Source organism: Leucopleurus acutus (assembly GCF_964270905.1).
Source record: "Leucopleurus acutus genome assembly, chromosome: 11".
Classification (NCBI taxonomy): Eukaryota; Metazoa; Chordata; class Mammalia; order Artiodactyla; family Delphinidae; genus Leucopleurus; species Leucopleurus acutus.
The window spans coordinates 91,978,024-92,005,492 of NC_139152.1; the positions used below are offsets into that span (position 1 = coordinate 91,978,024).

The window sequence follows — 27,469 nt, forward strand, 5'->3', positions numbered from 1 at the left end:
GAATATACATTGGAAAAACAACTGGAGGTAAGTGAATAAAATCGAGAGATATGTTGTGGTGGTATTGGGGGTGATATTTGTCAAATTTTAATGAAAATGTATTTAAAGTGATTTTTGAGCAACAAAAGAAGCTGCAACAGAAGAAAGAATCTTTAACCGAGGGTAACTGTGCAATGCTGCCTGTGCTGGGAAGGAAAAAATAATCTGCCGTCTACTCTTCTGCATTCTTGGCTGAAACCCCGGTAATAAAAGGCAGATTAACCAGAGAAAAACAGACAGAAGTTTATTAACACGTATACTTCATGCACATATGAGATACCCAGGGGAAAATGAGTAACTCCTCAAGGTGGCTTGGAATTCAGTCTTAAATTTTAATAGGGAAAGGGGATGGGGGAAGTGGACCTCCTAGGGGAGAGTAAATGATTTTTAGGAATGATGAATGGGTCCTTAGAAGAATAGGTGGGAGATGTGATAGTTTGTGACAAAGATTCTCTGGGTGTGGGATTGCCTTCTCTCCCCTCCTATGATGAGTCAATTTTCCCTGCTTGATGAAACTCCTGGGGAGCCGAATCTATGACAATGGAGTTTCTTTTGGAGGATCTGTCTTTAGGCAGATAAGGGGAGTTCAGAGAAAGCCCCTCTCTGTATGTATTTATTCATGTGCTGAGCTCAAAATAATCAATAATCAAGTAACCAAAGCAGCATGTTTTGGGGTGTCGTGTTCTGCTACCCTTCACCTGTCTGGTTAAAACAAACAATTAACCAACTAATGATCTCCTCATCTCTAGGAAGGCTTTCTAGAGACTGGGCAATCTGCCAGAATTACAGACGGTAGAGGGCTGGACGGAATGATTACTCACTTGCTTTCCGGTTTACAGTATTATAAATGACATGGCTCTGATCATCTTTATGCCTGTCGTTAGCTTATTGGATGATTACCAGAAGGCTTTTGTGAGTTAATATCAAAATTTCAAAAGTTCTTCACCAATCTACTTTGTCACCAGTAACCTAAGAGATGACCAGTTTTACTACGTCCTAGTTGGCATTGAATATTATCATAGTTTAATTGTTTGGATAAAGTCCTTAGACAAAAGTGATGTGACATTTTTGAGACGTTAAGATTTTTGAAGTATTCTAACCTTGCTTTTTTAACTTCCAAATATTATAATTAGAGAGTCCACTTTCCCAGGGCATTGTTAAAGCTTTTTGGACCGAGATGACTAAGAAGAAATACGCTGGCTACTCTCTGAGCCACAGGCTTGGGAGGAGATGATGGAAAAAACTGGTTTAGAAATGTAATCATAGGAAAGTGATGTTGAGGGGGGGAAGGTACCAGAACGTGAGTTTTGTGAGGGCAGGGATTGGGCTGATACACCAACCACCAAAATCCCAGCATCTAGAACAGTGCCTGGCACAGACTTTGCACTTGGTATTTGAAGGAAGGAAGGAGGAAGGAAGGAAATCTGATTGTTAATACCCACATTTTGTTGCTATGCTGTCACCATCTTCATAATATGAAACATAAAAATGTGTTCGAGCAAAGTTGGCTGAAGAATTGATCATGCAACCTCATTTGCCTCCATTTGCATTTGGAGATGTACCAAAAAGAAAAAAAGAAAAAAAAAAAGGATTCACACATTCTCCTAAAAAAAATCCCTTAGGAAAGTAAACAAAAAACCTTTGGTGGGCTTCCCTGGTGGCTCAGTGGTTGAGAGTCTGCCTGCCGATGCAGGGGACACGGGTTCGTGCCCCGGTCTGGGAAGATCCCACATGCCGCGGAGCGGCTGGGCCCGTGAGCCATGGGCGCTGGGCCTGCGCATCCGGAGCCTGTGCTCCACAACGGGAGAGGCCACAACAGTGAGAGGCCCGCGTACCGCAAAAAAAAAAAAAAAAAAAAAAACGTTGGTAAGGGACTTCCCTGGTGGAGCAGTGGTTAAGAATCCGTCTCCCAGTGCAGAGGACACGGGTTCGAGCTCTGGTCCAGGAAGATCCCACATGCCACAGAACAACTAAGCCCTCGCGCCACAACTACTGAGCCTGCGTGCCTAGAGCCCGTGCTCTGCAACAAGAGAAGCCACCGCAATGAGAAGCCCACATACCACAACGAAGAGTAGCCCCCGCTCACCACAACTAGAGAAATTCTGCACGCAGCAACGAAGACCCAATGCAGCCAAAACAAACAAACAAACAAACACACCCTTTGGTAAGCACATTAGCAGGTGTCCAAACACCTGGCCTGTTGGGTGATGGATTCCTAGTAGCGGAATTTGCTGCATTTTCCCTAGTCATCCAGAACACTCCTTCCCCAGCCTTCCTCCACCCTTGACCAAAGCCGTAAGAACATCTGGGTCTGGCCTTGAGATCCAAACTGCTGGGACTTACCTTTCCATGACCTTCAGACTCTCCAGTAGCACTCAGCTGAAGCGTTATTCTCATAATAGACTGCTGCCTAACACAGGCTGTACTTCTGGTGCTGAAGGGTCCATAAAGTTCTATAAAATGAGTTGCAGGGCTACTCCAAGCTCTTAAATTATACGATCTTCACAGTCACGCAAACTAGAGTTCTCCTGCCCTTTCAGGACGGGAACAATCTATTCTCTGTATCTGTGACCTTTGGCCTCCTTCCACTCTCTAGATTCTTCCCCCACGGCTCCCGTTAATCCTGAGATAGTGCAAAACAAAGTCCTTTCCACTTGCTGCTTCCTGATGAACCAGCTTTGACTAGAGTTAATTGGGTCACTTCCAATGTGCCTGTGCACATGTTTCTCTACCGTCCTTGAGTGAAGGAAGAGAGATTTTTCTTTTCTCAGAGGAATATTGTCCTCAACCAGCAAAGGAGGCAGACGACAGGCTTCTGGGAAGCTGTAGTCCTAGGTTCTTACCCTAATTCCATCACTATCTGGTTTATAATCTAGGGAAAGTCACCCCACCCTTGGGACTAGCTTTTTCCTCTGTGAAAGAGGAAAAAGATAACCAATTATCTTCTGTGTTGGGTTTTCAGAAAGCATCACGGACCAATGGCACCAGTCTTTCTCAAGGAGCCTGGATGCCGCATCACAATTTTTCTTGTGAAAATGGTCCAGACACCCTTACCAAGAGTGGCTGGGAAGTTTATGCTTCTTTGCCATCTATGTACAGATGAGCTCTAAGATGTAGGTTGGAAAGGGGCTGAACTCCTAGGCGTACAGAGATATCTCAAAGAAAATGCTAACTTAGCCTTTTTTTTTTAAATTGAAGCATAACTGATGTATAATATTATGTAAGTTTCAGGTGTACGATATGGTGGTTCACAATTTTTAAAGACTCTATTCCATTCAGAGTTATTATAACGTATTGGCTATAGTCCCTGTATTGTACAATATATCCTTGTAGGTTAATCATTTTATACATAGTAGTTTGTACCCTTAATCCTCTCCCCCTATCTTGCCCCTCCCCTTTCCCTTCCCCTCATTCATTCATTCATTCATTCAACAGGTTTTAATTAAGTGAGGCCTTGACAGGGGCCGAGGATTTAAGGACGCGTTCCCAAACTTGTCTTCATGTTGGCATCACTTGGCAAGCCTTCAAAAAATACTGATGAGTGGGTGGGTCCTACCCCCCAACGACAGGGATTTAACTGATCTGGGACATGATCCAGACTGGGGAGGTTTTCAAGGATCTGCAAGTAATTCCGTTGAGTTTGGGAACCGCTGTATTAAGGCATGGGGAGCTTCCTTCTGGCTCTACTGCATCAGTAGACTTTTACTCTGCGGGTACGTATCCTAGCTTCTTGATAACCAGGGGAAGTTTTGGGGGGTAAACTGTGAGACACAGGATTCATCTTCCAAAGGGTCTTGCCCACGTCTTCGCTTGCCTGTCACAGAGCACAAGCTTAGGGCATGTCCCACAGGGCACTGAGGAGATCGTGGGAAAAGATACAGTCTCTGCTCTAATGGCACTGGGGGCCCAGCAGGGGGATGGACCCCAGATAAGCCGTTAACAAGGAGGAGAGGTAAATGGTAGGACACGAGGAGGATGAAGGGGACGGGGTGTTGTGGGAGCCCCTCAGGGGGGCACCTTCTCCCAGGATGGGCGGGCTGTGGGAGAAGGGGAGGGAGCGCCTGATCGTGAGAAGCTGGTGCCTTGCAATGCTGTTCCCCCCACGTGCAATCCTGGGCCTGGGCCTTTGCCAGTCACCTCACTGAACCCTCTCTGCCCATTGCCTGCGTGCATTTCCAGCCAGAGGTGCCGTTCACTAAGTTATCTGATGTACACATGTTAATTGAGCACCTCTGTGCCAGGCATCATGCCAGGCCCAGCTGTGAACGAGGCAGACAAGGACAGGGTGCATTAAGGGAGAGAGCTACCTTGCCCAGCCCTATAACATCTGGGCGCTCAGGCAAACCTTTTGCGAGCTCCCAATGATGCTACAGGAATGAGTACACTACTTCCTCTCCTTTTTGCCCTAGTTGGTCAAGCTGTCTCCGTGGAACAATACCAGACTTTAACTAACTAAGAAAACTTGAGAAGCTTCTGCTTGCGAAGATGCTCCCAGCAATGATGACAGAGGCAGACCTGCCGTGGTTCCTGATCACCCCTGGGGACGCCAGAAACACCTGGGATGGAAGGAAAGTTTGTCAGAGACCAGGTTTTCTGAGTGTACAGACGGGGTTGGAGACCAAGAAGACCTAAGTACTCATGTGAATTTCAACTGACGTTGGGACATTCAGAACATATGTATTTTCCAAATTGTATATAACTATACAGTACATTTATGATTAAATTTTTTAAAAACCCTTTATTTTAAAATCAGCTATGCTCTGCGAGTCCTCCATGCCCCTCCTTGCCCTGCCCCCACCCCCTCTCTCATCACAGCCGCACCGCTGCTGAGCTCTGATCTACATTCCCAGCGCCCTGAGAGGAAACGTCGGTGATTTGAGAAAAGCTGTTACTGAGAGATAGTTATCCCTTTATTGCAGCAGAATTTATAATCTTGAAAAATTGGACATGGTTGAAATGTTCCAACACTAGGAGACCCGTTAAATAGAAAGTATTCATCCACTGGAGAGAACTCTATGTAGCGATCAAGGTGATGTTCAGGAGAGTCAATAATTGGATTAACATGGAAAATGTTTATTTTAGCAAGTTAGGTGAACAAAGCAGGATGAAAATTGTATATCCACTTTCTCACTTAGAACCTAACCAGGGGAAACACATCTCTCAAACCTGGCAGTAGAGAAAACAAAAGAAAACTCTGGCAGGAAGTGGAGCAAGGTCACACAGCAGCTATGGTTATTTAGAGGTAATTTTCGTTACTTTTCACGTTTCCTTTGAGGTAATTCCTATGATGTGAATTACTGTTTTATGAATTGGAAAGAATAGATAATATTTACATCAAAATTAAACAGTTTTTAAAAAAGAGGACCAACTCATGGTCTGCTGGTCTTAGCTTCTTCAATCAGTTGAATGAATACAGTCTCACCCTCACTAGTGACAGAAGTCACAGTGGGAGGAGAATGAGTGTGTTTTCATGGGAGGCCACGCCCATGATGCTAGCCAGGGCTGAAAACCATGACACCTAGTCTTTTGGGTTTCTGGACCCGATTCCATGGTGTGTGCGCGCGTGTGTATGTAGGATTCCCCACATCACCAAGCAATTCTGGACACCAACAGGGAGTGGGCCTGGGGTTGCAGAGCTGTCCTAGGGTCAGGAGTGCTGTTGGAATGGGGTGCTGGGCTCAGGGAGAATGGGGCAATGCAACAGTGAAAAGTGATCAAGAATCTGCTCAGTTGGGAGATTGGGACTGACATATATACACTACTATGTATAAAATAGAGAACTAATGAGAACCTACTGTAAGGCACAGGGAACTCTACTCAATGCTCTGTGGTGACCTAAAGGGGAAGGAAATCTAAAAAAGAGTGGCTGTATGTATAGGTATGACTGATTCACTTTACTGTACAGCAAGAAACTAGCACAACATTGTAGAGCAACTATACTCCAATAAAAATTAAAAGAAAAAAGAATCCACACACACTCAAGACAAACGTGCGGCACACCTTCTTTTGAGCAAGATTTTTTTCCCACTTATTTTCTTTCTTTTTTCTTTAGGATTTTAACATGGTTATCACCAACTGTTATCCAATTTACTGACTGAGGGAAATTAAGAGGTTTGGATAGAAAGATGATGTCAGCATATTGAATTTTAGGAGCCTTGGGACTGCAGCTGGACAAGACTAGACTTTGGAGAGCTTTATGGTCTCCGGCCACGGCCTTGCGTCATTATAGGTGGAAATTGGTGTCGAGTTTTCAGGGGAACAGGAGACCGATGACCTGGGGAACACCATGACTTGAGGGAGTAGAGGAAGAAGACCCTACAAAAGGGACAGAGCGTCAGCCAGAGACGGGATGCACTGCCAGCTCTTGGGTTTCTACAGGGGTTTCTACTGGAGAAGCACGAGAAACACCAGTGCTCAGACGTGAAGGGCGCAGACTTCGGAGGCTGGGACCCCAGTTCTGCCGCTTCCTACTCAAGGGACAGGTTATCTCCTCTCTCCACACCTCGGCTCCCTCATCTTTCACGTGGAATAACGATACTGGTGGGTCTGGGATTTGATCTCTCTCTGCAGAAGCTTATGGATTCTGCGTCAGACACAAAGGACTTTACTGCTCCCGGCCCGGCTGGCAACAAGAGCATCAGTGTGTGGGACGGGGTGGCTGCTGCTCCCCAGGCGGCTGAGGAGCCCTGAGCGAGGGGCAGCCACCTCTTCCAGAGCAGGTAGGAAGCAGACTCGTTCTTCGTCCCCGGGATACACCGCCCCCCCCCCCAATTCCTCAAGGTTACTCGCTATAAATGACACCCCAGAGAGGTCCTGGGAAAGCGAGGTCAGGGCTTCGCTTGCCTGGTACACCCAGCAAGAAGCACAGGCGCCGGGACCTGAGGAGGAGGACACCCAGCACCTGCCGCGGGGCTGCCGGGAAGATGAAGGTGATGTGAGCACACGTGGAAAGGGCTCTCGGCCTCCGCGATCATCAGCAGGGGTGGCCATACGGAGAAGGCGGGGTTGGGGGTGGCGGCTGTGTTATCACCTTACATCCAAGATTGAAAAAAGTCATTCAACAAATATTTATTGAATGCTTGTGTGTTGCTGACACCAGAGACACGGAGTTGAACAGAACGAAGCTACCGACCTCCGGGCGCTTCTGTTCTAGTCCAGGGGGACGCGCCGCGGATAAACTAGCGAGGGAGCTGGTGCACAGGCCGCAGACCCGGATGAGGACGGGGATTGACTCGGGGCCGCCTTGCACAGAAGCACGTCCTGATCCAACTGCTACTGTAGCGGGTGGCTGTCGAGAGCAGGCGGGGCGTGCGCTGCTGCGGAAGAGACGGAGGAGGGAGGCCAGGCCAGGAGAGCAGGGCAGACGCGGCAGCCTGTGTCGGGGGCAGCGGCGGAGGGTCTCGGGAGTGCCCGGCTGCGCGGGCGCTGGAGGTCAGGTCAGCGCCCCGGGGAAGGCGCCACCTGCTGGCGTCACGCGGGGGTGGCTTCAGGGTCCTGGAGGGAGAGGCCAGCCGGCCGCGGGTGAAGAGCAGGGAATTGGAGTCGGCGGCAGAAACTCACTCCAGAAGTTTGTCATGAAGGAGAGGGCTGGGATCGTGCAAAATCATTGCATGTTTCAGTGCCACAGGGACTAGAGGAGGGAAAAGGTTGACCTTGTGGGAGGGACGATGGAGCAAAGTCCCCGAGAAGGTGGGAAAGGACGGACGTGTGGGGACAGCGCCTGACCGAAGACGCCTCTCTCGGTAAAACAGGAAGGACGGGAAAGGATGGGTGTGCGGCCAAGTAGGTGTCTAGATCAAGGCGATCCCGTGGCCTCCATTTCCTCCCGGAAACGGGAAAGGAGACGATCTGAGTGATGTTAGGGAGTTGCAGATTTAGGAGGAATTTCAGAGATTTGGGACTTCCTGATAGAGAAACCAGTGCAGGAGGGGTGGCTGAGGAAGCCCAGGGAAGGAGGAAAAGGCCCAGGCCCCATACAGAAGGAAAAGGTGTGGGAGCCTGGGTGGTGGCCCGAGCCAGGGGAGAGGTGACAGAGGTGACAGGTGGCCAGACGGGAAGCGCCCCCTGGAGGGCAGTTTCTGAGGCAGGTGAGGGCGGCAGCGAGGACACCACGAGAGGATGGAAAAGGGAAGAAGTGAAGCGGAACATTTCAGAGGCAGAAGCAGGAAGACAGCTCCTGCCAAGACTGGAGGAGCCGGAGGGCAGGTCCCATGGCACCAGCCTGGGCCTGTGTTTCCCTCTCCCCTCATCTCATTCAGGGAGCGTCGTGTTTGCCGCCTTCTTTTTTCCATCTTACAAAAGTCAAATGCGAGTTCTATCTTTGGAGCATGGGGGAGGCAACAGAGGTCGCTGAGGATCAACACACGCAGGCCAGGGCGAAGAATGGTGTTTCTCCTTTTATTTAAAAACAGTGCTTCATTACCATTTGCAAAGGCAGAGGCAGTGCTCCTCCTTCGCTTAGAGTTTATAAAAGCCAGCAACATGATCAATAATTTATACACATGGATAGTAATACAAAAAAATAAGGAATAAAAGCTAAAGATCTAACTACTCCGACCTTCACAATTCCAGCTACTTGATAATAATAGGAGTAACCCAATGAATACTGTATGGTCTGAAAGCTACTATACAATATGATTCTTAACAAGAAGGGGAGGGAATTAGAGACTGTCACAAAGCCCTGGGTGCTTCTCTGGAGTTTGTAGGGAAACAGGACCCTGGGCAAGCAGCTCGGGTGTCCTAGGAAAAGATTTGGGGGTGGGGGAGTGGGGAGTGGGGAGAAAAGGCGAGGTGGTCGATTATACAAGCATCCCATGTGATGCCCCCATGCCCCATAGGTACCTGTTTTGCCATGGCAATGGGAGGGGGCCGGAGAAACTGCACGTTGCATGTAGGGATGGTTTCGTCCCTGCCACGGGGAGCGGGGACAAGAGGGGAGGTTCGGTGGCATTTTTAGCCTTGCAGAGATTTGGACTGAAAAGCTCAGAGACTCAGGTGGGTCAGCCTGTCTGGGACAAGCCACCCTGCCTGGCTCTCTCAGCACTGTGCAGCCCTAGCTTACGTGTGTCAGCCCCAGGTTTGCTCCAGCTATTCACAAGCAGAATTATAACACAAGAAAAAAAAAATTCATATCCCTTAGGGGGAAAAAAAAGGAGGATCAATTCATCACTCGATATATAATACAGCCAAAATGAGCTGCCAGGACAAGCACACACACACGCAATACTGTGAACAGAAAATACAAGAAAGGACAAAGCTGGGGTTCTGGGTGGGGTATCGACGTTGCTTAAAGCACTCATCAGTCCCCGGAAAAACCAAACCAAAAAACATTTTTAAAAAATTCAAAAACATATGCACCCCCTGGGAATCTGGCGTTGGTAACAGGGGCGGGTGGTAGGGGGGAGAGAAGAGCATCGCTGTTCCCTTTTTGCTGGCTGGTGTGAGCTGAGCCCTCGCCACACTGGCGGGCGCGTGTGTCACTCCCAGGCGGAGGGGCCCCGGCTGGCAATCCCCTTAAAGGCAAGGTTTGAGTTGTGGCCAATGAGCAGTTCTCTCCGTTACCAAGCCCTGCCAACCAGCACTACCATGGCTGAAGTGATCGACCGTTTTCCTGAGTAATCTGTAACTGGCTACAGTTCCGGGAACGTGGAGAACTCAGCTACTGCGGCCACCCGCCATATTTGAGGACTCCCCTCCGCCCTCCTTCCTAGTGCATCCGATTCGGGAATTTGAGAACCTGCTGCAGCCTGGTCTGTAAGCCTTATTTTAAAGATGGGGGCAAGGGACTCAACGGCACTCGCTAAACCAGAGGGCACATGCTGGCTTAGGACACCCAGAGTCTACTTGGGAAGGGCCCTGCTTCACGCTCTAGCTCCTGGATGGCTACTGCCTGGTTGATCAGTCAAGCGAGGATGAAGGAAGAACATAGCAAAGGGGAAAGGGAGGGAAGAGGCTTTCGGACAGTAACATTTCCAAAAAAATCGTGTTTTATGCAACAGAGAATCAGGTTTCACTGGTGGATACTACAAACGGTCAAACATTTTCAAGAGCATGACAAAATAAAGACACACAAATTTACGTTGGATGTTCACCTTGCCCACTATTTTTTTTTCCTATCTTAAAACAGTGCAAACAGGTAACTTATGCTTTTAAAACACCACTACCCCTTCCCCACCCCCCAAAGTCCCTTTCCTCCTCTTTTCTGGGGGAAACAAGTCTGCGATTCTGCAACTGTTTCTGCGCTAGGGGGTTGCAAGCAGCCGAGGAGCGGCTGGGCTTGGTGAAAGGGGGCGGTCCCAATGACCCCCCCCCTCCCCCGCCCTTACAGTGCCCTCTGGGCTGTCCCTTGCTTCCCGCCCTTGGCCTCATCCTCCCGCCAGAAGGAAGGGAGGCCATCCAGCCCTTCCTGCAGATCCTTGGGGTTGCTTCCATTCCGAGTTTACACCTCCTTCCTACCTGGAAGCTATGTGACTAGTTACAGGGTGGTAGTGATTCACCGACTTATCTGCTAGAGCTCTAGGAAAGTAGAAACTAAACTAAGAGCAGTTCAGCCCCTGAGGAGTCACACTTTTGAGAGAAAGCTGCTATCACTGATTTCTACTGAATAGAGCTCCGCTAGCTCCCCTTAAACTAAGAGCTGAGCTCCAGTCCCCTTCTTTTTCAAGGAAGAATAATATCGGCTCAGTTCCAACTGTGGCTGCTGAAGGAGGATGGTGACAGCGGGCTTTGTAAAAACTGAGAGCCTTAAAAGTGACGAATCACAACAGCTGAGCTCGGTCAGTGGGAGCTGAACTATGTAATATAAGGAATTCTGGAAAAGCTCTAAGGACAGCTCTCTGGGCTGAAAGAGGGATATTCAGATAAAGGTGGTCACTAGAGGGCTCCTGAAAGGAGCCCAGCTTCTAAGAGTAAGATGCTTAGTATAGAAGTCCACATCGTGACCTACAGTAAAGCTGTCGCAAGTGATTCAGCATGGATACGTTTTCCGGAATTATTCACCAGCATCCTCTAACAAACTTACAAGATGCCATACTCTCTTCTGACTCAGTTTCTTAGTCCAGTGGGAACTAGAGTCAGGAATAAACAAGCACTGACGCTTCGAGGAACCTGCCTCTGATGAAGTTGCCTGTATGCGATCTCAAAGTTCAAAAGCTGATGGGGAGCTGATGCTTCGAGAGCCCCAATGCTCAGCGATGACACTGAAAACCAAAGGCCCTTTAATAACAAGCAGAACTCTGTTTAGTCTTAGTAAAAGGAGCTGAAGGAAGCAGTATTAAAACCATCCCTGGAAATGCAGCAGAGGCCCACTGGAAAACACAGAGCTTGCCTATGGAGTCCTCAGCCAGAACCAGCTGAACTGAAATGCACAAACCTCAGGCTTCTGCCTCTTGTAAAAGGGCTGTGGAAGCTGCCTCCTCTGCCTTTCCCATCATCTTTCCCTCTTTCTGGAAAAAAAGAATAGAAAATTCTTGAACTCATTGCCCTATTTTCCTCCCCTGCTATGGATACAACCATTTAGAATTTGGCCTTGCCTCCACTGAGCAGTGGCTTGCCATTTCTGAGAATGGTCCCTATTTGAACAGGACACAAAATTTCTCTCAGTTTCTTCACTCAGTAAAAGCTCTCCCTCAAAACAAAAGCAAAAGAAAGAAAAAAATCCTCCCTGCCCCCATTCCCTAGACCTGTGAAAGCCCCACATCCCATTCCCACACCCCAAACTAAAATATTTATATACACACACAACAAAAATTGTCTCAACAGCAACAAACCAAACTTTGGCTTGGGGAGGGGAACCCTTAACAATGGCCAACGGACTGGGCAGTCTGGTGTCCCCTATTCTGTGCATTCCTCCCCAGAATCAGTAAGAATTGCATCGAGGCCTCTAGCTTCCTTGATGTCTCCCCTAGTTTCAGGGAAGCCTCCCTCCCAGTTATTAGGAGAGACAGGATTCTGAAGGGGGAGAAGATATGTATTATACACGACAGGCCAGTCCCCCCCCACAGATCCCTCTCCTTACAAAGAATGTTTGATGCTGTCATATGTCAGTCATTTTAATTCAGGGACATGAATCAGTATCAGTCAAGAACACGGGTGGAGGCAGGAGTAAAAAAAAACCAAACAAACCAAAACAAACCCATAACAAACCAGAAGCTCCATGTCTCTGAATTACTTACTCCCTTTAGCAGCTATCCCTCGGGTGAAAGGTCACCCTAGTACCAATGTGAATAGACCAGGGAGCCAAACGGACCGTGCTTTTCTATTTTCTAATGGCTTCATTTTGGAAATGCTGCAGGACCCCTGCCTTTGACAGCTAAGAGCTAGAAGAGAAACACTTTCTCCCCTGTCTGACGATAGATAAGTCGAAGCCAGGTAGTGACAGCAGTGACTCACTGTGGTGGCCACCACATGACTCCTGGCAACATATGAGATCCTGGCCATTTCAGACCCTCATTCCTGTACGGGAGGGGAGCAGCCTCGGGGGCTTGTTTCATGTCCTGTAGTGCTCATGAGTACCAAGTGGTCCAGGTGCTCAGCTGGGTGTCTTTGGAGGATAGTGAGAAGCTGGGTGGAGTGGCCACGAGGGCTCCAGACTGTGGACAGAAGTGACTCGTAAAGGCTCTGGAGGATGAAGAGTCCTATGGCTTTGGAGCTTGAACGAAGTGCCTTCGCCTGCCCTCACATGCCCTGCTCACAGAGACCTCCGGGGACGGCTGGTCTAGGGCTCGGTGCTTTATCTTTTGCCACCAGAGCCTTTATTACATGTTTTCTACTTTGTACTGACTTTTTGATGCGAGAGAAAGATCGGGAATATCAGGGCGCCTTAACCTGACATCGTCTGACACCCCTTTTCTTGCCCTCCCCCTCTTCACTGGCGCGTGACAATCTGTACTTCTAGCCCTCAAGCCCTGCCCAGATGCCTCGGGGACATCTGGCCACTGGCTATTTAGTCTTCTGTCCCTGGGTCCTAAATTCCTGAATCTCGAGGACATGGGAGCAGGGTGTTAATAAAAGGAGAGATGAGCTAAGCTGTGGTTCAGTGAAAGGAAAAGCAGCCCAGCAGGAATGCTAGGGTTTACAGGAAAGAAAAGAGTGATCTTTTTCATACTCCAGAGTTCATTCCGAGACTGGGTTCCTAATGAGGTGTTTATTATCCACAGTCTGAGCGCATGTCTGGAAATATTAATACTATAATTCCAAAAACGATGCCAACTGTCTCAGGCCTTGCGTGTAAGATGATTGTAAAGAGAATGAGGAGACAGGAGGGAAGAGGAGAGGAAAGTGTCTTAGTGATTCTCCTGCTTTGCCAGCACACATTCCTATAGTCTATTAGCATGTGGATTCCAGCCACAGCCAATCAGAATTGCCTGCCAAAGACCAGAAACTCAGAAGACTAGAAGGATATCCTGTTGCAGAGGGATCTCTTCCACTTCTGCTTGTCCCACAGCCACTCAGCACCAGGTACACTTTGGTAATTCTGTCTGCTGATTTCTGATCAGACGCATTTATCAGCTCCTAATGTCTCTCCTTCCTCATTGACTGCCTCTTCCGTGATTGACAGAATAAGCTAAGCACGGACATACAGACATGGAAATGCGTTATTTTTTTTTTTTTTTTTACCACAGTTAAAAAAAAAGAAAAAAAGAAAAAAATGCACAATCTTTGGAACAAAAGAATTAAAGGCAGAAATTTAAAGGAAAAATACATATTCAAAGAACATAGTGAGGTATAAAAAAGTATTCTCTCTTTTTTTGTGTTTTTTGTTTGTTTGTTTTTCCTCTTCATCTTGCTATAGAGTTCCTCTACTAGTAAATATTGCAATAGCCAGGCCTCATGAACTGGGGGGCTGTCCCACTTGCAGGGGTCTCACGTCACTTCAGTAAGGGGCAAATCGGCTGTAGCCACCTCGGTATAAACTCGCCTGTAGTAATTAAAGACACAAAAATATTAAAAGGTTGATGAGAGAGACATTACAAAAGAAGACACGTCCTGAGGAGGGATTTGGAGAAGCAGCTTCCTTGGAAGCTTCACATCAACTGGCCAGATGTTGTCTAGTGCATGAGGTCAGGAAACCAACTTCTGCCTCTAAGATGCTCAGACCACAGCCCAAACATTTACTGCTGACATTCTCAAGGGGAGAGTGTGCTGATGGTTCATTACTTACGTGAGTTAGCACAGAAGAGCACTTCAATGAAGTTTAAAACCAAGTCTGTAAATAGTTTGATTTTTTAAAAGCATGGGTCTTGTCTACCTTGACGATCTCATTACAAGCGTGACCTAAAGCAGACTGCTGATCTTACCTTCTTACCCATTACCTGACAATGGAGAACACGTTACTTCTGACCACTATCTCTGTCACATCGCATGTTTGAGATGGTGCTGGCTTTAAACCTGAGTTAATCTTTCAATGAATAAAGTCTATTTCCTCTGTAATTTATAAAAAATACCAACCAGGTTGTTTCTTGACATATCTTTTATATGTGTGTATATGTGTGTGTATATATATATATATATATATATATATATATATATATATATATATATAGTATGTAAAACTGGGGTTTTAAGTGGGCTTCTTTCCTTTCTTTAATCATAATCTAATGAATTATCTTTTTCAATCAAAAGTTCCCTAGGAACATATCGCTCCTTGGGTCATTCTTTTAGTACAGGACTTATATCACTTGGGCGCTAAGTAAAACCTCAGGAATTCCCATCACTTCCTTATATCATACGTCTCTACTTCAGTTCTTAACACCACCCCCCATACCCCCGCAGGACCCTACTACTTCCTTCCACAGATCTTCATCAGTAGAGATTTAGTGTGGGAAGTGGCAGGCTCTCTCACATCCTTTATGTCTTAACTGTGACCATTGTTCTGCCTCCCTCTCAGACATGGTCATCTGTGTTTCCGGGCCGTTGGCCAGTGACACCGTGGATGGTAGAGAACTCTGTCTGGCACAGGAGGTATCACTGCGGACTGGCCAGTCTTTGCTGAATCCAGTGGGTCCCGTCATTGGCCCCGGAGGTGTCCAGGCCAACACAAAAATACTGCAGGGGGGATTCGAGTTTGGTCAGGGGGATTATTCTATTTTTTTTTTTTTTATTTTAAAACTATGGAACGCTTCACGCATTTGCATGTCATCCCTGCACAGGGGCCATGCTAATCTCCTCTGTATCATTCCAATTTTAGTATATGGGCTGCCGAAGCGAGCACAGGGGGATTATTCTAGATGAGCTCTATGACTTTTGTATACTTCTAAGAAATATACCAAATTTTGCCACAAATGTTAGTAATAAAATATCTTTGTAAGGCATTTGCTTGGTGATTTTTAGTACTATCTGCTGGAAGGCTTAGGAATAGCAGGGACATCCTTTGGCATCTGCATTTGAAGCAGACAGGTTAAGTTCTTTGAAAAGTTTACTGTGAAAACTGGAGAGTCTTGTGCCCCAAGTCTTTGCGAACACCTATCGGTAAAACTCTGCCACAGGTGTGCGTCCAACATCTGAGCCATTATAAAACAGCAACCTGTTCCCTTCCTTCCTCCCGAACAATGTCGTTACTCAGGGCAGACTGTCACTGCTCATTCCTTTCTGCCGTCCTTAACCAGGCCAGGCGGCTCACACCAGCACACACACAGAAGTGATATGAAATTTCCAGACAGTCCTATTGGTTTTAATACTTTGGCAATGGAAGAAGGGCTGAATTATCACCTCCCTAGATCTTCTGTAGTCTGTAGGTAAAAGTCAGAAGAAGTAAAACGTTTGAAAAAATAAAAGGCACATCTACTTACCACAGCGCCAACTCCATAGCTAGCGGCAGGGGCGAGGGCATGGTAGGGGTCGGCCGTGTACACCCTGCCATAACTGGAAAAAGAAATCCAATCAGGGAGATAAAGGAAAGACAGTGATTAAAAAAAAAAATTAAGGGGTTTTACTGTGCTAAGGACTTGTAACTTGGTCTTGGAATGTTATTAGAAAACTGGCAGAATGGAAAAAATCTCTCCGTTCTACTCCTAAAGGCAGCAACTGAAAACGTCTGAATTACTTCTATAAAATGGAAAAGAAGGACACTGGAGATGAGGAAGAGGGAAATTGGGGTCAAAGCCAGAAACACACAGGAACAAGCGGGAGGGAGGGGAGGAGTGTGAGCCTGTGCGCCGTTGGGTTTTTGGCAGGATAGAGTCCAGGCCGAAGGCCTGTGGAAAACCCAGCTCAGCAGGCAGTCCCGGGGGCTAAGTGCCCTTTTGGAAACAGCGTGGGGAAGGAAAGGGGGTGGCTCGGGGCGGCCTGGCGCTCCCCGCCCCCGTCTCGGCACCTACCCGTCGCTATAAGCGGCGGCGGCGGCGGCGGCGGCGGTGGCAGCGGTTGCAGTAGCAGGCTGTGCGTATCTGTAGGCTGCGTATCCACCCTACAGGAGAGAGGAGAACCGACTTTACACATGCCTCTCCCCCGGGGGGGCAGGCGAGCACACACCCGCCCACACGCAGATGGACGCGGACGCAGACACAGACACAGACACGAACACAGACACATCCGTGGGGAGAGAATGTTTCAAACTGCATCAGTCTGCATGTTACTCCTTAGTGTACAATTAAGCTCCACCCAAGGCAGGGATTTGCTTTGCAATTTGTAATAGTAACAAAAATAAACTACACTGGAGAACCTCTTCTCAAATTTAAGAAATGAAGATATGATTTAAAACATTTTTTTATTGAAATATAGTTGATTTACAATGTTGTGTTAGTTTCAGGTGTACAGTAAAGTGATTCAGTTACACACACATATATATATTTATTTATTCTTTTTTAGATTCTTTTCCATTATAGATGATTACAAGATATTGAGTATAGTTCCCTGTGCTCTACAATAGAACCTTGTTGGTTATCTATTTTTATATATAATAGTGTGTCTATTGTAATTCCAAACTCCTAATTTATCCCCCCGCTGCCCACCCCCCTCCCCAAAATGAAGATATGATTTTGGGTCTGTCTTCGTTGGAACTTTCAACAGGGAAAATACCTACAGGAAGTTGGGAGAACTTTACCTGACAGGAAATGTAAATTTTAGATTAAAACATTAAATTTATATGTGTTAACTTCAGATTCTCTGATGCGTACTTGGATTGATCTATTGCTAAGAGACTACAGTATATAAAGAAAGGCCCCATACAGTGCTATGCTCCATGTGGCCTAGTGCGTTTGCCAAGAGGCTAAGATAATCAAGCGATATTTAGAAGGAAGAACCAGTGTAGATCAGGGGTTGGCAAACCTCCATCTGTGGACCAATGCAGTTGGTCTCCTGTTTTTGAAAGTAGTTGTGACAGAGACCATATGGCCTATGAAGCCGAAAATCTTTACCACTTGGCCCCCTACAGAAAAAGTTTGCCAAGTCCAATCTATACTTCAGACTCAGGCAAATCAGATTACAAAGGGCTGTGGACCCTTGGACTAGGTTCAAACAGATCAGGAAGCCCACCCGCCCAAGCATTTAACTGCATTTATTTTTCTTCCCTAAAAGGTTTTGGGACTTCTTACATCCTAATCTCACAGTAGGTTCTGGAGCTTTTCTTCCAAGGGTTCAAATATCCTCTCAGTCCTAGAGAGTTTCAACTCCCCTGTCCTGCTATTTCACCTCAGTTTAGGTGAACCAAATACTCAAAAGGTTTTCAATGTCAGGGTGAAATACTTCATGAAGGTTTTCAAAGATAATCACAACAACAAATGCCACACGAGACAGGCTATTTGAAAAAGTGGCAAGCTCTACCTTTCCTTCTTCTTCTTTACCTTTCTAGAATTCATCTATTTTTACCTAAACCTAATTCAGGTGTGTACTTTTATTACTGTCATTTCCCCATCAAATATAGGTAAATACAGCTATGTCCATTTGGACGGCACCTCAGCAGCGAGCACAGCATGTTTCGTTTCTGTAGATTACTGTGTCCTTTTCTCATGGACATCTGAAGCTTTCTGGCCTGTACTTTCTGCTTTCTATTCCTTCAATGTTCAGTTTTTGCTAAACCTACAGAAGAATTTCAAATTTACTTCTGTATCATTTCTTAGGATTGAAGACAACCATCTTCTAATGGGACCCTTGTCTTCTTAGCCATCTGACAGGGAAGCTTCTAGCTTGCTTTTGTTTCTGTTCAAATCTTACTCTGGAAATACCTGTGATTTCTTCTCAGAGGTTCCTACAGCTTTTTGCTTACTTCTTATATAATTTATGCTTTCTCTAACTGAAGACACTGCACCATGGGGGAAAGCTTACTCCTGCTCTTTAAATTTATGCTCCTTAAATTCATCAGAAGCAGCTTCAAATATACATGAAAAAAAAGTCTCTGATTGGCTTTCAGTGGTTTTGTACTATTCCTTCTTTGTTCTTCAAGTGAATGACTTGGAAAAGTAAGCATTGTTTTCTCAATTATAAATCTTTCCATAGATACTCCTATAAATAAGAAAGCTCTGATTAGTATTACCAAACACTGGCAATGAGATGCTAATGGATAGGGCCGTGGCAGGAAGTACCCTCGGGGGCTATCTGTGATCCACAGGCTTCCTCTGAATTCTAGCCAGGTCTATGGGAACAGGCAGGCCAGACTGATCTGGGCAAAGCCGTACATCCAGGCTGCAACATACACACTGCCATACATACACACGTAAGCATATACATTTATGTATAAACTAACTCAAGTGTCTCTTTACCTTTTAAACTTCTAAAGAAAAAATGAAACAGTAAAAGGATTGTTAAACAAAACAACACACTAATCATCATAGTTGAAATTTTAAGCTTTATATGAACCTTGAAGGCTCAATTTTTTGGTATCACTAGAGATGATTCCACTAGTTTAGAATTAAAGTTTGCTAGTGTGAAGTTTACAGAGGGGCCATGTTTAGTAAAACTTCTTTGTAAATGAGGATAATGTGGCAAACAAGCATCATGAGGTTTCTCTCTTTAGCATTCCTTCAAAATCCAAAATAATCTCTAAAAATTGAAAAAATTAAGGTAATAAAAGCAATTAAAGCCTAATTTATATCTTTCTGAGTAAAACATTTAAAAACTGAAGTTCTATGCCATGGGAAAGAGGTATGCATTCTCATAAAAGTACTAACTAGACTCTCAGTTAAGTCTCGGTGTGTCAGAGATGCTGGGGGTTGTATTAAATCATGAAATTTGAGCTGTATTGGACTAATCATGGGGAAAAAAGGAGATTCTGAATGAGGTTACTGATAGCCATTTCCCCTCAGCTTCCTCAACCTGCAAGAAGCCATCGGAACCTCAATGGTTTGGGGGTAATGTTATTATTAATCAAGACAATTTTAAATGGATCAGGCTGTGGAAGAGAAGGCTCCCTCCAAGCCAGAAGGAAACGAAGATAATCTATCTGCAGTCCTTTCCTTCTGTTATGAGTGAACTCTGACTCTGGAGCCTGAATTTGATGAGGTTCTCCGCTATTCAAATTCAGGAACACACGACAGGGATGCAAATATCTTACTGACAACAAAAGCCTCAAGGAGAATATCAACAGAATTTTAAGAAAAACTACATTAATTTTTTAGAAAAGCAGATAATATTTCCACATATCTACTCTTCTGATTACTTTATGATAATGGTGCTACAGAGAGGCCCTTTAAAGGGGAGGGGTCTGTGTTTAGGATGGGCAGGTAATATCGCAATAAACTGATTTGCTAATTCATTGATGACTACCCCAAAATTAGAAAAATTAAGTTGTATGTCATGGATTCCTCCTCTTAGCTGTATTCTTAGTCCAAAGTATTTCTGCTGGTGCTTTAAACCGGTTATTCAACAAAACATCTCACCATAATATAAGCCAATGAACATTCAGATATATTTATTTCTATTCTGGATTTTGGAATGCATAAAGAATCCAGGCTGAGAAACTGTTTTTCAACTTTCACTTCTATTAGCAAATCTGAAGTTGTTTATGGAACATGAGAACAAAGTGCAGTTTGAAACACCAAGGGTTTCATTGCTGTTTCTTAAGTTTTTCAAAAAGAACAAGGGTGGGGGAGGGGTAGGAGAGACAGGGTTCAGGCGTGGGGAGGGGTATGGCGCCACATTTATTAATCACATTAAGAACTAAGCATGCCAACATCTGGAGCTAGAACAACCAGCAAAATCACCACGTTCAGACTCAGATTGGCTAACTCTATCTATCCCAGCATTCTCTTGGGACAGCGGTTTGCCCTAGGCTCTACCACAAGCTCGGTGAAGTACACAGCCTCAATTACTAGAGCGTGCAGCCACAACGACCTGGTATTACGGAAACAGTCAGTCACCACTTGAGTTAACATTCCAGACCCTAACGACTGGCCCCTCCCCAGCCCAAAGAAGAGTCAATCTCGCCCACCCTAGCCCTGGCCCACACCACAATGTTAATAATTATAACAAGCAGTAACCCATCTGTTATATCAGAGAAGGGAACAGAGACTCCACTGAGAGATTTAGAGTGAGATGTTAACATTTCTTCAGCTGACTGCACAAACAAACAAACAAAAAAAGAGGAGAAATAATTCATTTGGAGATATGAAGTCATGAGATAGCTGATGTGTATTGCTTTTAACCATGCACCGATGCAAAACTGAAGCAACCATTAATAATAAAAATTAAAAAGGACATATGTATTTACACACAATCAGACCTGTTTGATCTGAAGCAGTTTGCAGATTCTATCTGTGTGTGATTTGAAATAAAACAAAAAATGGGGATTAGCATGGCCACAGCACACCCTAATGTCAGAGGGCACACACGGACAGCTTTTTGGAACCTGACAGCTGGATAAATTTGGCATGGCTAAGCCTGGTCCAAATATCCACAAGCCCCTTTAAAAATAATTACTTTCTTATTCCTTTGTAATTCATTCTGAATGATTCCTAGCGCTCCCAACTGGGACAGCCCAATGCTATATCACTCCCCAATTCAACCTTCCTGATTCAGTTCTGACCCGCAGTGCTCACCTGTATGCTTGCCCTCTGTCAACACCCATACATTCTGATCCAGTGCTCTTCCAAAGTATTTCCTGTGTGCTATCCTTTCTCATATCCATAACACATCCCTGCCTTCAACTTCCAGCTTTTTCAAAGGAAAATGCTGTTACCTTTAAGATCCTTTTGTTGTTGTTAAAGTCTCACTTTTGCATTACTCAATGTCACCTCCTAGGGATTTTCTACTCCACTCTGAACCAATTTTATTGTCTAGTGAACTTTACAGCATTGCCACGCTGACCACATGATTCTTCTGCACAGCTCTGTAGCTGTGTTTTAACTAGAACAAAATGGAAGGGTTCTACGTATCCTCCCTCTTACACCTGACCTTTCCCTGCCTATCCAAGTTTAATCCTCCCTTGTCTTGATTTTCACCTGGCCATTAATTTTATTATTACTTTTTTGTTTTAGGATTTACAGTAAAACAGGACTTTGGTGAGCATGTGATGTCAAGACACCTTCTTTCTACCTGGAAGACAATGACATTAATGTGACACTGAGGAGAAGAATGTGTACTTCAAGACCAGCAGACAAAATGAAAGCTTGTTCCCTACATGTGATGTATAGATTTATAGAGCAAGGGGAGTGAGGGGTGGGGGGGGTGGGCGGGGAGAATGGCAGGTGTGATGCTTCAAATCACTACAGCAGAGCAGAGATCCAGTCCAGCTAGCTTGGGTCTAAGGCTGTGCCTCTGGGAATCACTTTGTCTCTACACGATTCTAACTCCCTCCTTCCCCTCCCCTCCTCCCCTCCTCCCCTCTCCGGCTGAGATGCACTGCTCTAGACTGAACTTGTATGAGGAGGGCTCGTTAGGAGAACAGAGTTCTTCCGTGGCAATATGGCACCTTTCATTAAATGTGAGTAACGCAGATGTGAATACAAAACTCATAATAATGATAATATTGTTACTGCTTTTGATTGAGAGACCTACCTACTTGGAAGAGTAGATAGGAAAAATTTTTAAGGAAAATCTTTTAAATTTATCGTATTAAAATTGGGGTTAAGGAAAGAAATTTTTATGACCAACTTGGTATCTTCCACTTACTACTTTTATGATGGATGAGAGATGATGTTTAATTAACTAACCTTGTCGAACACTACTATTCCACGCCTCCCCGAATCAGTTCATTTCCCACAGCTTGCTGGGTAGCCACATAAATAAACTAACTGAATTGTGAAAAGCTGTCTATTGTTTTCTTTTTCCTAGCACCCAGCTCTCAGCAAATCTAACAGTGCATCCTTATCCAAATGCACTCACTAATCTAGTTTTAAGGTGAAAGGAAAAGAGGGCAAGGGAAATACATGTTTCAATTTTAAGTCTAGATTTTTAAGACAACTTCAAACTTACGTAGCAGCACAGCCCAATCACTACTATGATTTCGCGACAGGGTCCAATTCGGGATTCAGAGCCCTGTTTAGATGGATTCTACCTGCTCCCTTTTCTCATTTCTTTCACAGTAGTGAGAAAATGTCCCAAATTTCTAAGCTCTCCAAATATAGAAGACCAGTTTAAACACCATGGATAAATGTGATTGACAAACTAAAAGAGGTGGCAGTGACGGGACAGTGCGTATAACACACCTGGGGCGGACGTGTGGCAATGGGACAGGAGCACTGAATTTTGGAGGACGTGCCCTCTTGTAAGGAACTCGACTGGGTGCACTGCTGAGGTAGCAGGGCTTAGATCACACGCTCACAAGTCTTGCTTGTCCAAAAAAGCCTCTGTTCCCATCTCTAACGTGGAGCTGGAATGGTTAGTATAATTCAATTTTTTCACTGCAATCCACAATCTGATTGATTGGCAGGTCACACTGGCACTCCTACCTGAGGTATTTTAGCGCTAATGATTGGTTCCTGTAAGACTATTCTATAACAGAACACAGGAAGAGCAGTTCAAAAAACACAGCTGTGGAAGGAAAACAATCATACAAAAAAGCCCGCTAAGGGGCCCACCAGCCTTTTCTTTCCTTTGGATGCAAGCATGCTTTTCACAGGATGAGAATTAGGAGCAGTTTGTTATCCCATTAAAAAAGTGAATTAGGGTGAATGATGTCTTTTCTACTGATGAAAAAAAGACAGGGCGGGCAGACACATAATCTATCTGCTACACTCCCAAGTCAGCAAGGCAAATCTCTTTACAAATCATGGGCACAATTGCTAGATCAGTTCTCCTGAGAGGAATGTGTCACAAAAGACACAGGAGGAAGAAAATGGCTAGCAGGGATTACGGCCTAAGAGCAGAACAGGGAAAGAGATAATCAAAACAAAACAAACAACCTTCACGGTTAATAGCCTAAATTAATATAACTTAAATAAAACCAGTAACTTAAACTCTTTTCCCTCATGTTGTCTCTTCAAGCTTGGGTTCAGGGCACTTTTTATACTAGATAAACCCTCCTCTCTTTCTTTTCTGAGGAAACGAGAACTAAATGCATATTGATAGATTTCCACATAAGGGAAAATGTACAGAGAGAAAGAGAAACAAACTCAAGGTAAAATGATAGAGGTTTTTGTTGTTTGTTTGTGGAACATGGAATATGAAGTTTTAAAAGCGGTATTAAAAATGACACTAGGCCTCACTCAACAGTTCCCTCCTCACGTATTCTTGTTTTTCATTCTTGAGTTCGGGTATTATTTCAGCACTACTTTTTCCTCCAAGTAACTGCTTTAAGACAAGAACTAAAAATACCATTACTATTCAGTCTTTTCATCAACAAGGGGCCACTGGTCAAAAAAATGTTTCGGCAAGGTCACTGAACTACTTCTGTTCAGCTTGATAAGGTGATCCAGTCGGTAAGATTCAAGAGTATTTTCTCAACGACTACAGAAAAACCATCTCTCTCTTAATAAAATCATATACTGTAAACTAAGGAAGTGAGAGAACTGTAAACAAATATTTGGTTGGTTGACTTAATAAGGTAGAAGTAGGCCACACTTAAGAAATACCCAAATAAGGAAGATATTTGAGAAAAAAACCTGACTTCAGAAATAATTCAAGTGGAAGTGTACTCTAATAGACCAGATTTCAAGAAAACAACTTAAATAACATAAAGATGAGTGTCATGAGACTATGGATACTAATGTATATGGGAGAATGTACACGCTAAGAGCATATATAAATACGTATATTTAGAAAAGTGCACTTTGGTGTAAAAGTAGGATATAGTTTCCCAACCCTCAGGTTTCATGGTGAGCACAAGAAAAAAAGATCTTTCATTACTTCTTGAAAACCACTGGAGGAAAGTTGTGGATTTTAATTAAAGTACTAAGAGAGTTAATGAAATATGGATTATTTGGGTTTTATGTTTGGCTAAACAAATAATTTAGGTAATCTGGGTAAGTCACAATCTCTCTAAGAAATATATCTACAAAGTGAGAGCGCTGGACCAAATCATGGCTAAGGTTCCTTCAAGCATGTGTTAAATTAAAGTGTACTTTGGGGCTTCCCTGGTGGCGCAGTGGTTGAGAGTCCGCCTGCCGATGCAGGGGACACGGGTTCGTGCCCCGGTCCAGGAAGATCCCACGTGCCGCGGAGAGGCTGGGCCCATAAGCCATGGCCGCTGAGCCTGCGCATCCGGAGCCTGTGCTCCGCAGCGGGAGAGGCCACAACAGTGAGAGGCCCACGTACCGGAAAAAAAAAAAAAAAAAAAATTAAAGTGTTCTTTGAAGGCCTGCTCTAAACAGGCCAGGTGTGTACAACTCACCCACCGAATCTCAGAGGGCTGCTCTATCCTTTCTCTAGTTCCTGCAACACAGAGGGCCTCCAAGTGCATTCTGAAAGTTCATTAACGTTTTCAGATTGCTGAGAATCTCTGGCAGACTGTGGAAACAGTTCATTAAAAAGGTACCCTTATTGACTCTGGGGAGGTTAGGGTGGAGAAGGCATTTCCAGACAATTCTACCCTATGCCCAAGGAATCATTTCATGCTGACAAGTTTTTCTCAGGAAATTGTGTCTTAACAATGTGGGTGGTTAGACCAAGCTTGCATTCAGAAAAAGATCTTTGGAGAGAGGTCCTAATAAAAGACTTGCAAAACTCAAAAACTTGACTCTTTTTGTCAGTTAGATCACTTTGTCCATATTTTAAATAACATGTGACCACCAATCATGGAACTATATGGAACTATAGCTAGACTGTTTAAATAATGGATGGTAATAAAGATGTTAGCATGGCTGGTCGAATCAACAAATCTTGTACAATGGTCAAATGTTTGTAAAAGAGTCTAGGTTGCTAATGATGCCCCTTGTTTCCCTCTAGATGGCTGTTAAGAAAAAAGCCCCACTGGCTGTGGACCTTCTGATACAGAAAAGCCTTATGCACTGAGTATGTGGTTTTCTCTTATTCCTACCCACCCTTCACTGGCATCAGTTCCTTATTTCACTTTCACAAGACAATGCTCTCTCCAAGTATGTGAAACAGGAAAACACACATTTCAGAAAGCTTCCTGCCATCTACATAAATCAAAGCTCTAATGATCTAAAGAGGGATGTGAAATGAGAAGAAAAGCAGAAAAGGGAAAGAGTTGGTTTCAGGCTAAGCTAGTCCTGTTATTTATGTATGCACATGAGACGATAGTAAGAAAAGACTTTAAACCTGCTGATCATCTCGCAAGTATATTTGTGATACACAGAACATATGTGGGTGTAGGGAAGGGAAAAGAATATGTCCAGTAGACTGACTCTAGCAATGATCAGGAAACCCAAAGGCTTAGTTTTTGCACCCAGGGGCAAGCGCAGTGGCAGAGAAGCATGCTTGCATTCTTAAATATATAAATATATATATATATATATCCACAAGGAAAATGAAAATAAAAATTAAATTATATTAAAAAAAGAAAAAGAAAACCAAACCAAACCAAAGAAACAGAAAAAAAAGGCTGGCTCGTCAGGGGATGGGGTCGAGAAGGCCCCGGTGTGTGTACTTACATAGAGGTCAGCACCGTAAAATCCGTCCTGGTAAACCACACTGCAGAAAATCCACACAAAAACAAAAACAAAAAAACAAAAGAACAGAAACACATTCCGGTTATTGAGGACGGCAGCATGCACATGCGCTCTACACGGGCAGGTGATGTATGAATACGGACCCTGGGCTTGGGGCCGGGGTCAGTCAGCCAGGAGGAGCACAGGGGCACAAGCTCTCTCGGCAGCTCCGGGACAGGCATGGCAGGGGAGGAAGGAAACCCTGGAAGGAACCACCTGCCAATGTGGTAATTAAAGTAGGATGAAAAAAATAAAGTGTATTCCCAGAGGGCCTAATACAGCTATTGAAAATCTGCTGGATTGGAAACACCAACTTTTCATATCTGGAGTATTTTTTAAAAAATAAGTTTGTCCTAAGAGGAAGTTTTTCTTTAAAGAGCTCCAAAAGGGGTGTGTGTATGTGTATGTGTATGTGTGTGTGTGAGGGGGTGGGGGTGGGGGTGGGCAGGGGTTGTGTAGAGAGGGGTTAACATGAAAAAGAACCCAAAGAATTCCACTAGGGCAGGACCTGTATGCAAAGTATGTTTCAAAATTATGTTTAGTATTTTGTTATCAGTTTCATAGTAACATGTAATTTTTTTCCTGATATCCATACATCACCTGCTTTTTTACCCTGCACATTAGACATGCGATAAGATTTGGCTGATCACACAAGCATGCAAAGTATTATTATTCAGCATTTTAAGAACCAATGCAACACCTCAGAAAAACAAGTCAATCAATTCTGACCAAAGTAAACAGAGAAATGTAATTAAAAAAAAAAAAAACAAAACACAACCAAAAATACCCACAATGCATTGCTTTCACAAGCAGAGGTAATGAGCTAAAGGTTAAGGTGATTGGTCCAAGGTCCAAGAATTGAAAGGTGCAGTGGGGATCCCAGATAGTAACAATATAATCCAGAGTGGGAGGAGTAATTGGAAGACTTTAAGGGTTCTTTTTTGACCATAAGAATATTCATGGAATTCTGAAAAATTCAACTGATAACTGAGGTTCTGGGCATGACCTGTTTTATTTAAATGAATAAAATTGAGAAGGTAGCTGATTAGGAACAGAAGTGTTTACTCTCTGTTTAGAAAATGAATTTGTATTGAACAAACAAAATACATGACTCTTTTTTTAATCCTAAGCAACACTAAACTATTATAATTAAAATATAGATTTCAAACTTTTTGAGGTATTTTGTGCATATAACTTCCCCAAAACATTATTTTGGGACCAAAAGATATGGAATAGCAGTAGAGAAAAAAGACGACTTCCTTATTCATATTCGTTAAATCAAGATTTGGTTATGTAAAATTAGAAGATCTATTTATCATTTATTCACCTAAACAAGCTGGAAATTTTCACCACTACCTTCTCTGTTACAATAAACAAACTAGCAAGTGAGGTTATCAAATTATATTTTTAACTTGAATATGAAAATAACTTATTTTTTATATGTAGTTGGA

At 44.4% G+C, this 27,469-nt stretch overlaps 1 protein-coding gene across 5 annotated transcripts in view; it reads right to left on the bottom strand.

The window, feature by feature from the left end:
• Positions 1 to 11,788: 11,788 nt before the first annotated feature.
• Positions 11,789 to 27,469, bottom strand: part of RBFOX2 (RNA binding fox-1 homolog 2) — a 260,073-nt gene continuing 244,392 nt past the window's right edge. For 2 of the 5 annotated variants that reach the window (XM_082849446.1, XM_082849445.1), the window contains exons 11-14: positions 25,962 to 26,001; positions 16,356 to 16,444; positions 15,828 to 15,900; positions 11,789 to 13,957 (exon numbers count right to left, since the gene is read on the bottom strand). In XM_082849446.1, the coding sequence (XP_082705572.1) occupies positions 13,913 to 13,957; positions 15,828 to 15,900; positions 16,356 to 16,444; positions 25,962 to 26,001 (247 nt within the window). In that variant the 3' untranslated portion in view covers positions 11,789 to 13,912. Of the gene's footprint in view, positions 13,958 to 15,827; positions 15,901 to 16,355; positions 16,445 to 20,692; positions 20,725 to 25,961; positions 26,002 to 27,469 lie in introns of all 5 variants that reach the window. The other 3 variants (XM_082849448.1, XM_082849447.1, XM_082849449.1) reach the window with 2 other exon arrangements.